This window comes from Anomaloglossus baeobatrachus, chromosome 2 (assembly GCF_048569485.1).
Source record: "Anomaloglossus baeobatrachus isolate aAnoBae1 chromosome 2, aAnoBae1.hap1, whole genome shotgun sequence".
Classification (NCBI taxonomy): Eukaryota; Metazoa; Chordata; class Amphibia; order Anura; family Aromobatidae; genus Anomaloglossus; species Anomaloglossus baeobatrachus.
The window spans coordinates 46,106,997-46,120,271 of NC_134354.1; the positions used below are offsets into that span (position 1 = coordinate 46,106,997).

General features: G+C 46.9%; 1 protein-coding gene across 1 annotated transcript in view; it reads right to left on the reverse strand.

The window, feature by feature from the left end:
* The window catches only part of TIAM1 (TIAM Rac1 associated GEF 1), a 349,052-nt gene that overhangs the window by 72,783 nt on the left and 262,994 nt on the right, over positions 1-13,275 (reverse strand). The window contains 1 exon segment of the mRNA XM_075333370.1: positions 10,881-11,093. Within this exon segment, the coding sequence (XP_075189485.1) occupies positions 10,881-11,093 (213 nt within the window).

Below are 13,275 nucleotides of genomic sequence, written 5' to 3' on the forward strand. Positions count from 1 at the left end.
CACATTATATATATATATATATATATATATATATATATATATATATATATATATATATATATATATATATATATATATATATATACATATATATATATACATACACATACACACACACATACATACATACATACATACATATATACATACATATATACACACACACACACACACACACACACACAGTGCCTTGCGAAAGTATTCGGCCCCCTTTTTTTAAAACCTTTTCCCACATTTCAGGCTTCAAACATAAAGATAAAAATGTTAATGTTCTGGTGAAGAATCAACAACAAGTGGACACAATTGTGAAGTTGAATGAAATTTATTGCTTATTTTAAACTTTTTTAAAAAATAAATAACTGAACACTGGGGTGTGCAATATTATTCATCCCCTTTAAGTTAATACTTTATAGCGCCCCCTTTTGCTGCGATTACAGCTACAGTCGCTTGGGGTATGTGTATCAGTTTTGCACATGGAGAGGCTGAAATTCTTGCCCATTCTTCCTTTGTAAATAGCTGGAGCTGAGTGAGGTTGGATGGAGGTGTTTGTGAACAGCAGTTTTCAGCTCTTTCCACAGATTCTCGATTGGGTTCAGGTCTGGACTGTGACTTGGCCATTCTAACACCTGGATACGTTTATTTGTAAACCATTCCATTGTAGATTTTGCTTTATGTTTGGGATCATTGTCTTGTTGGGAGACAAATCTCCGTCCCAGACTCAGGTCTTTTGCAGACTCCAACAGGTTTTCTTCAAGAATGGTCCTGTATTTGGCTCCATCCATCTTCCCATCAATTTTAACCATCTTCCCTGTCCCTGCTGAAGAAAAGCAGGCCCAAATGATGATGCTACCACCACCATGTTTGACAGTGGGGATGGTGTGTTCAGGGTGATGAGCTGTGTTGCTTTTACGCCAAAACATATCGTTTGGCATTGATCCCACACAGTTTGATTTTGGTTTCATCTGACCAGAGCACCTTCTTCCACATGTTTGGTGTCTCCCAGGTGGCTTGTGGCAAACTGTAAACAACACTTTTTATGGATATCTTTGAGAAATGGCTTTCTTCTTGCCACTCTTCCAGATTTGTGCAGTGTACGACTGATTGTTGTCCTATGGACAGACTCTCCCACCTCAGCTGTAGATCTCTGCAGTTCATCCAGAGTGATCATGGGCCTCTTGGCTGCATCTCTGATCAGTCTTCTCCTTGTTTGAGATGAAAGTTTTGAGGTACGGCCGGGTCTTGGTAGATTTGCAGTGGTATGATACTCCTTCCATTTCAATATGATCGCTTGCACAGTGCTTATTGGGATGTTTAAAGTTGTGGAAATCTTTTTGTAACCACACACGGCTTTAAACTTCTCCACAACAGTATCACGGACCTGCCTGTTGTGTTCCTTGGTCTTCATGATGCTCTCTGTGCTTTAAACAGAACCCTGAGACTATCACAGAGCAGGTGCATTTATACGGAGACTTGATTACACACAGGGGCTTATATTTATCATCAGTCATTTAGGACAACATTGGATCATTATTCAGAGATCCTCAATGAACTTCTGGAGTGAGTTTGCTGCACTGAAAGTAAAGGGGATGAATAATATTGCACGCTCCAATTAGCAATTTTTTTTAAAAAAAAGTTTAAAATAAGCAATAAATTTCGTTCAACTTTACAATTGTGTCCCACTTGTTGATTCTTCATAAAATTTAAATGTTTTATCTTTATGTTTGAAGCCTGAAATGTAGGAAAATTTGGAAAAAAAACAAGGGGGCACTGTACTTTCGCAAGGCACTGTATATATATTAAAAAAAACCACATACATACACATACATACACGCTCAGTGGTTAGCACCGCAGTCTTGTGGCGGCTCAGTGGTTAGCACCGCAGTCTTGTGGCGGCTCAGTGGTTAGCACCGCAGTCTTGTGGCGGCTCAGTGGTTAGCACCGCAGTCTTGTGGCGGCTCAGTGGTTAGCACCGCAGTCTTGTGGCGGCTCAGTGGTTAGCACCGCAGTCTTGTGGCGGCTCAGTGGTTAGCACCACAGTCTTGTGGCGGCTCAGTGGTTAGCACCACAGTCTTGTGGCGGCTCAGTGGTTAGCACCACAGTCTTGTGGCGGCTCAGTGGTTAGCACCACAGTCTTGTGGCGGCTCAGTGGTTAGCACCACAGTCTTGTGGCGGCTCAGTGGTTAGCACCACAGTCTTGTGGCGGCTCAGTGGTTAGCACCACAGTCTTGTGGCGGCTCAGTGGTTAGCACCGCAGTCTTGTGGTGGCTCAGTGGTTAGCACTGCAGTCTTGTGGTGGCTCAGTGGTTAGCACTGCAGTCTTGTAGCGATGAGGTCGTGGGTTCAAATCCCACCAAGGACACTATCTGCAAGGAGTTTATATGTTCTGCCCGTGTTTGTGTGGGTTTCCTCCGGGTTCTCCGGTTTCCTCCCACACTCCAAAAAACATACTGATAGGGAATTTAGGTTGTGAGCCCCAATGGGGACAGTGTGTCTAATGTATGTAAAGCGCCGTGATATACAGTCATATGAAAAGGGGGGTTTTGGCACCCCTATTAATGTTAACCTTTTTTCTTTATAACAATTTGGGTTTTTGCTATTTCAGTTTCATATATCTAATAACTAATGGACTGAGTAATATTTCTGGATTGAAATGAGGTTTATTGTACTAACAGAAAAAAGAGAATTTTGTTACTTACCGTAAATTCTTTTTCTTATAGTTCCGTCATGGGAGACCCAGACCATGGGTGTATAGCTACTGCCTCCGGAGGACACACAAAGTACTACACTCAAAACGTGTAGCTCCTTCCTCCTAGCATATACATCCTCTGCTAGCCAGTCCTAGCCAGTTTAGTGCAAAAGCTGAAGGAGGACATCCACCCACAAGAAGAGACAGAGTAAAACCCGGAAGAACCGGAACCTCTGTCTACAACAACAACAGCCGGTGAAGACACACGGAACAAGAAACCTGCCAACAGGCAATAGGGAGGGTGCTGGGTCTCCCATGACGGAACTATAAGAAAAAGAATTTACGGTAAGTAACAAAATTCTCTTTTTCTTTAACGTTCCTATGGGAGACCCAGACCATGGGACGTTCTAAAGCAGTCCATGGGTGGGAATAAACAGACAACTGAGAAGCAGGCGAAACCTAACTTCACAAATGGGCGACAGACGCCTGAAAAATGCGTCTGCCCAAGCCCGCGTCTGCCAAAGCATGAGCATGCCTTGGGTAGTGCTTCGAAAAAGTATGCAGACTAATCCGAGCTGCAGTCTGACAGACCTACTGAGCCGTAGCCTGGTGCCTGAAAGCCCAAAAGGCACCGACAGGTCTGATCAAGTGTGCCCTGATCCCCGGCGGGGAAGGCACTAGAGTACACTTGTAGGCATCGGGAATGGCCGACCTAAGCCAACGAACCAGGGTCGGCTTAGATGCCGAGAGACCGCTACGCTGACTAGCGGTCAGCACCAGAGAGAGGTGCACCGCCTAATAACGGCGGTGCGAGACACATAGATCCGGAGCGCCCGCACCAGATCCAGGATATGCAATGCTTCCTCAAAGCGATGAACAGGAGCCGGACAAAAGGGAGGCAGGAAAATTGCCCCGGATAAGGTGGAAGCAGTAACCACCTTAGGGAAAAAAGTCCGGAGTCGGACGGAGACCACCTTGTCTTGATGCAAAAGACCAAAAAAGGGGGTGACTCCGAAGAGAGTGCAGCCAAAACTCTCTGGCGGGAAATTATGGCCACTAGAAAGACTACTTTCTGTGAAAGATGAAACAAAGAAAACTCCCTAAGAGGCGCAAAGGGGGGTTTCCGGGAACCGTGAGGACCGGATTAAGGTCCCAGGGCTCCATAGGCCGCCGGAAAAGGCGGAATGATGTGAGATGCGCCCTTGAAGGAGCGCACCGGAGCCAGCCGGACGATACGCCGCTGGCACACACTGACAGAGCCGAGACCTGTCCCTTAATGAGGGATAGTCCTAGCTGTAGACCGGACTGTGGAAGGGACAGGAGGGTCGGCAAGGCCAAAAAGGTCAAAGGACACTTTGGAGCTCGAGTCATAGTGGAGATGACTTCAGGAAGAATACCAGAAGTCGACAAGATCCAGGACTCAAGAGCTACGCAGTCAATCTGAGAGTCCAGAATTCTGGCGGAAAAAACAGACCTTTTGAGAAAAGGTCTGGACGGTCCGGAAGATGCCATGGCAACCCAACGGACAGAAGGAGCAGGTCAGGGTACCAAGCCTGCCTGGGTCAGTCTGGAGTATGAGAATGACCCGATGGCCCTCTTTACTGATCTTGCGCAGGACTCTGGACAAGAGCTAGAGGGTGAAATACGTAAAAGAGACGAAACTGGGACCAAACATGAACCAGTGCGTCTGCCGCAAAACCTGAGGATCGTGGACCACGGTTGGACAGCTGAAATAGTCTGCCTCGCAGTGTTCACATCTAGGATGTGGGCTGCGGATACGGTGGACTCGGAATCCCTCGTCCACTGAAGAAGGCGTTGAGCCGCCAACATTGCCAGGCGGCTGAGTGTCCCGCCCTGGAAGTTGATGTAGGAAAACGCTGTCACGTTGTCCGACTGGACTCGAATGTGCCTAGCCGCCAACAGATGGTGAAAGGCTTAGAGAGCTAGAAATACAGCTCTGATTTCCAGAACATTGATCCAGAGGGCTGATTCGGACGGAGTCCAAGCGCCCTGCGCTCCACGGTGGAGATATACTGCTCCCAAGGCGGATAGACTAGTATCCTGGTGAGGATCACCCGGGACGGGGCCAGGAAGGAGCGTCCCTGAGACAGAGTGGCCGAAGCCACCACTAAACCGAGCCCCAGGTCAGTGGCGAAGCCCCCACCCCGTGGAAGGAGGAAGTTCGCTTGTACAGCGGAAAACATCCAGTCTCAGAGGACGCAGGAGAAATTGGGCAAGGAATCGCTTCCATTGACGCCACCATCTGACCAGCACCTGTATTCGGTGTCTGATAGAACGACGTCGACCGCCAGCGGAGGGACTACTGTTCGACTAAGAGCAGCTTCACAAGTGCCGACAGAGTCTCGAATTGCGTCCCTGGGAACCTCTGGTTCGAAGTCAGAGTGGACTTGGACAGAATGACAAGCCACCCGAATTGGTTAGAGTGGCGAGAGTGAGCAAAGCACTCTGCTAAGAGTCTGCACTGGATGAAGCCCCGACACCAATCCTCAGAGGTGCAGGACCCTAATCACAGCTGCCCCAATGAGAATACTCGAGGGGCCGTGGCTAACCCCAAGGGAAGAGCCACGAATTGGACCACTCCGATTGCAAAACGTAGCCAATGCTGGTGTGAAACTGCGATTGACACCTGCAGATAGGCATCTCCGATGCCGATGGCTGCTAGGGAATCTCCTTGGATTCTTGATTGATCCGGTGAAAAAGCACACGGAACAAGACCGAGACTCCATATGAAAACGCCACACCTGACCATGCTTGAAAAGCTAAAGATCCAGGTCGGAAGGCACCGCCCTCTTCGGGGACTAGGAATAGATTTAAGCAAAAATCTCAGAACCGTTCCCAGTCGGGAACCGGTACAATTACTCCATTGGCCTGCAAGAAAAACCACGGCCTGTGAGAAGGCGGCGGCCTTGGAGCCGGGGGGAGTTGACAGAAAAAATCTGTTTGGCGGGTGGATAGAATTCCATCCTGTAGCCATGGGAGTATAATCCCGCCCCCACTGAACGGAGACGTGTTAAAACCATACGTCGCCAAGTGGAGAGAGCCTGCCACCGACCAAGGAGGTTGTTGGCGTGGCTAGATAGCTCGGAGGAAGCTGACTCAGTGGCAGCATCTCCTGCGGTCTTCTGAAGACGCAGCTTCGAGCGCCATTTGGGTCTATGAACCTTGGCCGAGCTAGAGGACGAGGCCGAGGGCTTAGAGAACGATCAGATGGAGGAACGGAAACAACCGAAACCTCAACTGATTCCTGCCCTGGACAGGTTCCCTGGTTTAGGTTTGTGGCAAGGAAGAACTCTCCCCGCCAAGAGCTTCCTGAATTTCATCCAGTTGGTTCCGAAGAGACTGGTCCCACAAAAGGGAACCCAGCAAGGAACTTCTATAGAGGCATCTGCCTTCCATTTCCGAAGCCACAGGAGCCTGCGGATAGTGTGGAAGTAGCCAAGGCCACCGCCGTGCGGTGTCCAGCATGGCAGACATGGCATAGGATGAAAGGACTGAAGTCTGGAAGTTCAGGCTACCGTTTCGGCATAGAGTCCCTGTGAGGGAATGCATCTCCTCTAGAGAAGCAGAGAAGGCTACAAAAAAACCGCACTGCTGTAAAGCTGAGGAGAACGAAGCTCCTGCCGCCCCCATACAGATTTGGCCAGAAGGACAACCGGGCGGACCGCAAAACCTTAAGTGAGGAGCAATCAGCCACTGACATAACGGTCCGGGCTGAGCCACCTGAGGTGAATGAGCCCACTTCTTGACCACCATTGGTGGACAGGGAAAAAACAGTCCTCAGAATCACGCTTCATGGGAAGCGACTGTCAGAGCGGACCCTGGGCTTGGTCAGTGGCCTGAAAACTGGAGTGGTTAAGGAACACACATTGTGTTCTCCTAGTCAAGGTAACTCCGGCGGATTGAGGTCCAGTACAAAATTAATGTACCGTGGGATCCTTATAGAGGTGCCGTCAGCCACTGATACAACTATCCGGGCTGAAAGTCTAGACACCGGAGGGACCACCCTTGGCGAATGAGCTCACTCCTTGACCACCTCTGATGGGAGGGGGAAACAGGCAGCAGAACCCCGCTTTGGGGTCTGACAGGACAGGCTGTGAGCTTGGACGCAGCAGGCTGAAAACTGGAGTGGTTAAGGAACACACTCCTTGTCCTGTTAAAGGTATACTGATGCCTTTCTGCCAGCGGGGAATACTCCCCTGATACAGGCGGATGGAGGTCCAGTACAAGTATAATGGACGCAATCCAATCATTAGCATCTGCGTCACCTACGGACGGATCAATGGTACATAAAGAAGCGTCCGAGCCCCTGGTAGAGACATCCTCCTCGTCCAGTGAGTCAGCTCGTAATCAGAGCTGCGGGACGGGGAGGACAGGGGACCCTGCGTCTCCCTGTCAGGAGGACGGGGTCTGAGACCAGAAGGAGAGTCCTCTGTGAGCTTTGCTGAGCGAGCTGAGGGAATGCATCTCCTCTTAGCAGAAAACGCCCTGAGAAGGGGGCTGCATGCTCAGCAGATGCCGAGAAAGCCGACCCCTGGAAATAGGATTCCAGCCAAACCAGGGGTCAGCCACCGAAGCCGGAGCAGCTGGAGGGACCACTAATGAGCCTCCAAGCTGAGGGGCCACAGTGGTTATGAGCTCGGCTGTACGAGACTACCTGCAGTAAATAATAAAAACAGCCTGCAGCCTTGCTCTGTGAGACATGCTGCAGAGGTGGGGGCTCTTCTAGAATGGCCCCCAGCATATATAAACAGATAAAATAAGCAGCTGCACAAACCAGAGGTTGTGGCTGCCAGATCGTTTAAACAGACATGTCTGTGCCCTCTAGCCCTCAGCCCAGGCCCCCACTGTCACAATGTGGAATCTCTGTGCCTATGCAGGCACAGAGAACGCTGAGAAAATGGTGACCGTAGCGAGGAGAGGGGGCGGGGCCTGCTCTGAGAGCGGCAAATGAGGTAGCCAGGGGAGGGAATCCTTCCTCAGTGAGGAGTGTCCCTTCCCTTGTGCTGCGCAGCCGCTGGGCGGAACCACACCGTTCCTCTGCCTGACTGACATGCAGAGGCAGTGGAAACCGAAACTAGGCCTCAGGCAAAGCCGGGGCCTAGAGTAAAACATGCGGCCGGCGTGCAGGCACCATCGGCGCGGTTCTCCAGTGAAAACTGGAGAACCGGCCGGAAACGTTAACACAAAACAGAAAACACACTCCCCCCAATAAATAAATATAAAGGACCCCTGGAAAGACCACTTTCTGTGGTAATAACGTCTCATGTACTTAGCTTGTGAAACGCAGGTTGCCAGGTCCCTGGGGGGTGATAGCTCCGTCCAGCAGGATCCTGAATAGGGCTGTGGATGGAGACCGGTCTCCTGCAAAGCAGTGAGAACCGTGTTGGCTCCCACTTCAACCCAGAGCCTCTCAGAGGATGTGAAGGAGCGCGGCATGTGAAGGCTCCAGCCTTGTAAAGTCAACCTTAACAGCACCGCCGACAGAGTGGGGTGAGAAGGGACATGCCGGGAGTCCAGACTGGACCCGCTTTTCTTCCAAATCTTTGATCCAGAAGGAAAAATCAAAATCAGAGAATGCATGTGTGTGTGCTCTCCTGAAACACAAAGCATTGAACTGGCTAGGACTGGCTAGCAGGGGGTGTATATGCTAGGAGGGAGGAGCTACGTTTTGAGTGTAGTACTTTGTGTGTCCTCCGGAGGCAGTAGCTATACACCCATGGTCTGGGTCTCCCATAGGAACGTTAAAGAAATGTGCAATCCGCATTTAAACTAAATTTGACCGGTGCAAAAGTATGGGCACCCTTATAAATTTCTTGATTTGAACACTCCTAACTACTTTTTACTGACTTACTAAAGCACTAAATTGGTTTTGTAACCTCATTGAGCTTTGAACTTCATAGGCAGGTGTATCCAATCATGAGAAAAGGTATTTAAGATGGCCACTTGCAAGTTGTTCTCCTATTTGAATCTCCTATGAAGAGTGGCATCATGGGCTCCTCAAAACAACTCTCAAATGATCTGAAAACAAAGATTATTCAACATAGTTGTTCAGGGGAAGGATACAAAACGTTGTCTCAGAGATTTAAACTGTCAGTTTCCACTGTGAGGAACATAGTAAGGAAATGGAAGAACTCAGGTACAGTTCTTGTTAAGCCCAGAAGTGGCAGGCCAAGAAAAATATCAGAAAGGCAGAGAAGAAGAATGGTGAGAACAGTCAAGGACAATCCACAGACCACCTCCAAAGACCTGCAGCATCATCTTGCTGCAGATGGTGTCACTGTGCATCGGTCAACAATACAGCGCACGTTGCACAAGGAGAAGCTGTATGGGAGAGTGATGCGAAAGAAGCCGTTTCTGCAAGCACGCCACAAACAGTCGCCTGAGGTATGCAAAAGCACATTTGGACAAGCCAGTTACATTTTGGAAGAAGGTCCTGTGGACTGATGAAACTAAGATTGAGTTGTTTGATCATACATAAAGGCGTTATGCATGGAGGCAAAAAAACACGGCATTCCAAGAAAAGGACTTGCTACCCACAGTAAAATTTGGTGGAGGTTCCATCATGCTTTGGGGCTGTGTGGCCAATGCCGACACCGGGAATCTTGTTAAAGTTGAGGGTCGCATGGATTCAACTCAGTATCAGCAAATTCTTGACAATAATGTGCAAGAGTCAGTGACGAAGTTGAAGTTACGCAGGGGATGGATATTTCAGCAAGACAATGCTCCAAAACACTGCTCCAAATCTACTCAGGCATTCATGCAGAGTAACAATTACAATGTTCTGGAATGGCCATCCCAGTCCCCAGACCTGAATATCATTGAACATCTGTGGGATGATGTGAAGCGGCTGTCCATGCTCGGCGACCATCAAACTTAACTGAACTGGAATTGTTTTGTAAACAGGAATTGTCAAATATACCTTCATCCAGGATCCAGGAACTCATTAAAAGCTTCAGGAAGCGACTAGAGGCTGTGATTTTTGCAAAAGGAGGATCTACAAAATATTAATGTCACTTTTATGTTGAGGTGCCCATACTTTTGCACTGGTCAAATTTTGTTTAAATGCGAATTGCACATTTTCTGTTAGTACAATAAACCTCATTTCAATTCCGAAATATTACTCAGTCCATCAGTTATTAGATCTATGAAACTGAAATAGCAAAAACCCAAATTGTTATAAAGAAAAAAGGTTAACATTAATAGGGGTGCCCAAACCTTTCCATATGCCTGTGTGTGTGTATATTTATATATATATATATATATATATATATATATATATATATATATATATATATATATATATATATATATATATATATATATATATATATATATATATATATATATATATATATATATATATATACATATATATACATATATATACATATATATATACATATATATATATACACATACACACACACATATTTATATACACACATATACATATGTATGTATGTGTACTATATATACAATATATATATAAAATATTATATATATATATTTTATATATAATACACACACATTTACATACACACATATGTATATGTGTGTGCGTGTATATATATATATATATATATATATATATATATATATATATATATATATATATATATATATATACACACACACACACACACACACACATACACATACATACATACATACATACATACATATATATATATATACACACACACACAGTGGTGTGTTATGTAGAGTGATGGCTCATTATCTTAGGTGTTAACAGATGAAGAGTATTATAATAGGGGGGATGATTATTATACTATGGGGTGACTATTGCAGGGTGGTCCGTAGCTGTGATGAGGCGGGGGGGGGGGGGTGTGGAGTTTGAGCATCTTTCCACTGTATAATTAGATATTAAGTGGAGATTTTTTGCTTTCTTTTGGTCGCATGGATTTGCAGAAACTGTGCAGCCATAACAATGAGTAAAGCCCATTTGTGATTCACTTCAAATGATGTATCTGAGACACGCAACATGCGAGTGTGTTTAGGAGGCTGGATCCTGGGAGACGGCTCGTGCCACTCATGGGCCAGTGCTTTCCGCTTTCCTGACCGGTTCACATTTGCTGGGCTTCCCCTGCAGGTGTCCTCTAGGGGCCGACGGAAAGTCAGTGTATTTGACAGACGGCATTGACGCATAACTCACCTCGACTGCTGACGAGGACACTGTAGTCGCTGCAGTCCGCCTCCGAGCGGCGGGGAGGCGCCCCTTTCAGTGTCAGATTCTCATCCAGATCGGGGCAGGAGCGAACAGTAAGGCACAATAAAGGTTTGGCCAGAAGGTGTTTCAGCATGGCAGAATTCAGCTCCCGGGCGGTGGCCGAATTCACCTCCATCACTTCGTCTCCTATTTTGAGTCCTAAAAAGAGAAAGGATACAATGATCAAAATGGAGCTGAGCTGCAGTACCAAAGCCAACCTGTGAACTAGAGTGGCGCTATTTTTTTCAATCTTATCTTATTTTTTTCAAATGATGCTAAATGAATGGAGGCAGCACACAAGTTCAGAAGACTACAATATCAATAATCTCTAGGTTACAAGCCCATCTCCAGAGATCTTAATGTTCCTTTGTCCACGGTGATAACAGTCAAAAAGTATACAAACCATGGCACTGCAGCCAATATCCCTGGATGTGGGGGTCTGCTCAATCCATCACAAGTCCGTTGCCTAAATCTAAATAAAAATGGAGTAAGGGTACAGTCACATTTTAGCGACGCTCCAGCGATCTGACCTGGTCAGGATCGCTCGTGCGTCGCTACATGGTCGCTGGTGAGCTGTCAATCAGGCAGATTTCACTAGCGACCAGTGACCACCCACCAGCGACGTGTGGAAGCGATGCTGCGCTTGGTAACTAAGGTAAATATCGGGTAACCAAGCGCTTGGTTACCTGATATTTACCTTGGTTACCAGCGCACACCGCTTAGCGCTGACTCCCTGCACTCCTAGCCAGAGTACACATCAGGTTAATAAGCAAACCGCTTTGCTTATTTACCCGATGTGTACTCTCTGGCTACGTGTGCAGGGAGCAGGGAGCCGGCACTGGCAGCCTGAGAGCGGCGGACGCAAGTAACCAAGGTAAATATCGGGTAACCAAGCAAAGCCCTTCGCTTGGTTACCCGATATTTACCTTGGTTACAGCTTACCGCAGGCTGCCAGAAGCCGGCTCCTGCTCCCTGCACATTCAGATCGTTGCTCTCTCGCTGTCAAATACAGCGATGTGTACTTCACAGCGGGAGAGCGACGACCAAAAAATGAACCAGCACTGTGTGTAACGAGCAGCGATTTCACAGCAGGGGCCAGATCGCTGCTCAGTGTCACACACAGCGAGATCGCTAATGAGGTCGCTGGTGCGTCACAAAAACCGTGACTCAGCAGCGATCTCGCTATGTGAGAAGCACCCCTAAGTCTGCCACTTTATCAGGAAAACTTTCCCTAAATTGCATATAGCTCTGACCACTGTTTTATAACTGTTTAGATGCTGCAGTTAGTCGCTGACAACAGAGTTTAAAGGGGATCTGTCAGCAGGTTATTGCTACCTCATCTGAGAGCAGCATAATGTAGGCAAAGAGATTCTGATTCCAACGATGTATCACTTAAATTAATGGCTGCAGCCGTTCTAACACAATCTGAGTTTGCAGGTTTAGTCATGTAGCTGAGCCCATTGACACAATGTACAATCAGAGGAGGCGGCGTGTCAGACTGCCAGGTCAGTGAGTTTCTAGTCCTGTAATGAAATGTCTTGCTGTTTAAACAAACAGTCATAGCAAATAAACAACAGACCTTGACAAGACAGGCATCCCTGAATTCTGTGTGTTAACCCTTGCAGCATGCTGACTTCAGCTTACATACCCAAAACCTGCTGACAGATTCCCTTTAAAAATGGACAGATTTCCAGTGCGCACTTGGAACAGTGATGGAGTTACATTTTTTATTCCACCATTTCATCCCATATAAAATTTTCGTCACGGTTTCCAGTACTTTATATGGTAAGTGAATGAGGTAATTCATAACTCGTTCAGTAAAGACAAGTAAATCCGCTATATCGATGGAAAAATAAAAAAAAAAAAGCTATATCGATGGAAAAATAAAAAAAAAGCTATATCGCTTGGAAAAAGAAGTAAAAAAAAAAATGATCACGAAAGAATTAAAGTGGTTCTTTGGCTTTGAACAATTCCAACTTGTAGATGTGTTGTTTTTTTGGGGGGTTTTTAAGGAATTTTGGAGCAGAAATTTATGTCCTCCTCAATAATATAGGTTTCCTCGCCAAATACTCTGTAAAAAGTGTCCACTAAGTTTTAGAAGGATCCCTTGACAATAAGCAAAATCAGTGTCTCCCTACTAGGTCCCCAGTAATCAGCTGTAATCTGTGGGAAAACCTGACAATAAGATGGCCTGTAGCACCTCCAGAGGAGAAACTAAGTATTACACATTGTCCCTCGCATCCCTACTTTGTCTAACGCAGGACATGACCAGTCAGGTCCTCCAGAGAGAGACTGGGAGGGTGGGGTACACTAAGCAACTGGTTTTCCCAATGGCCGCGAG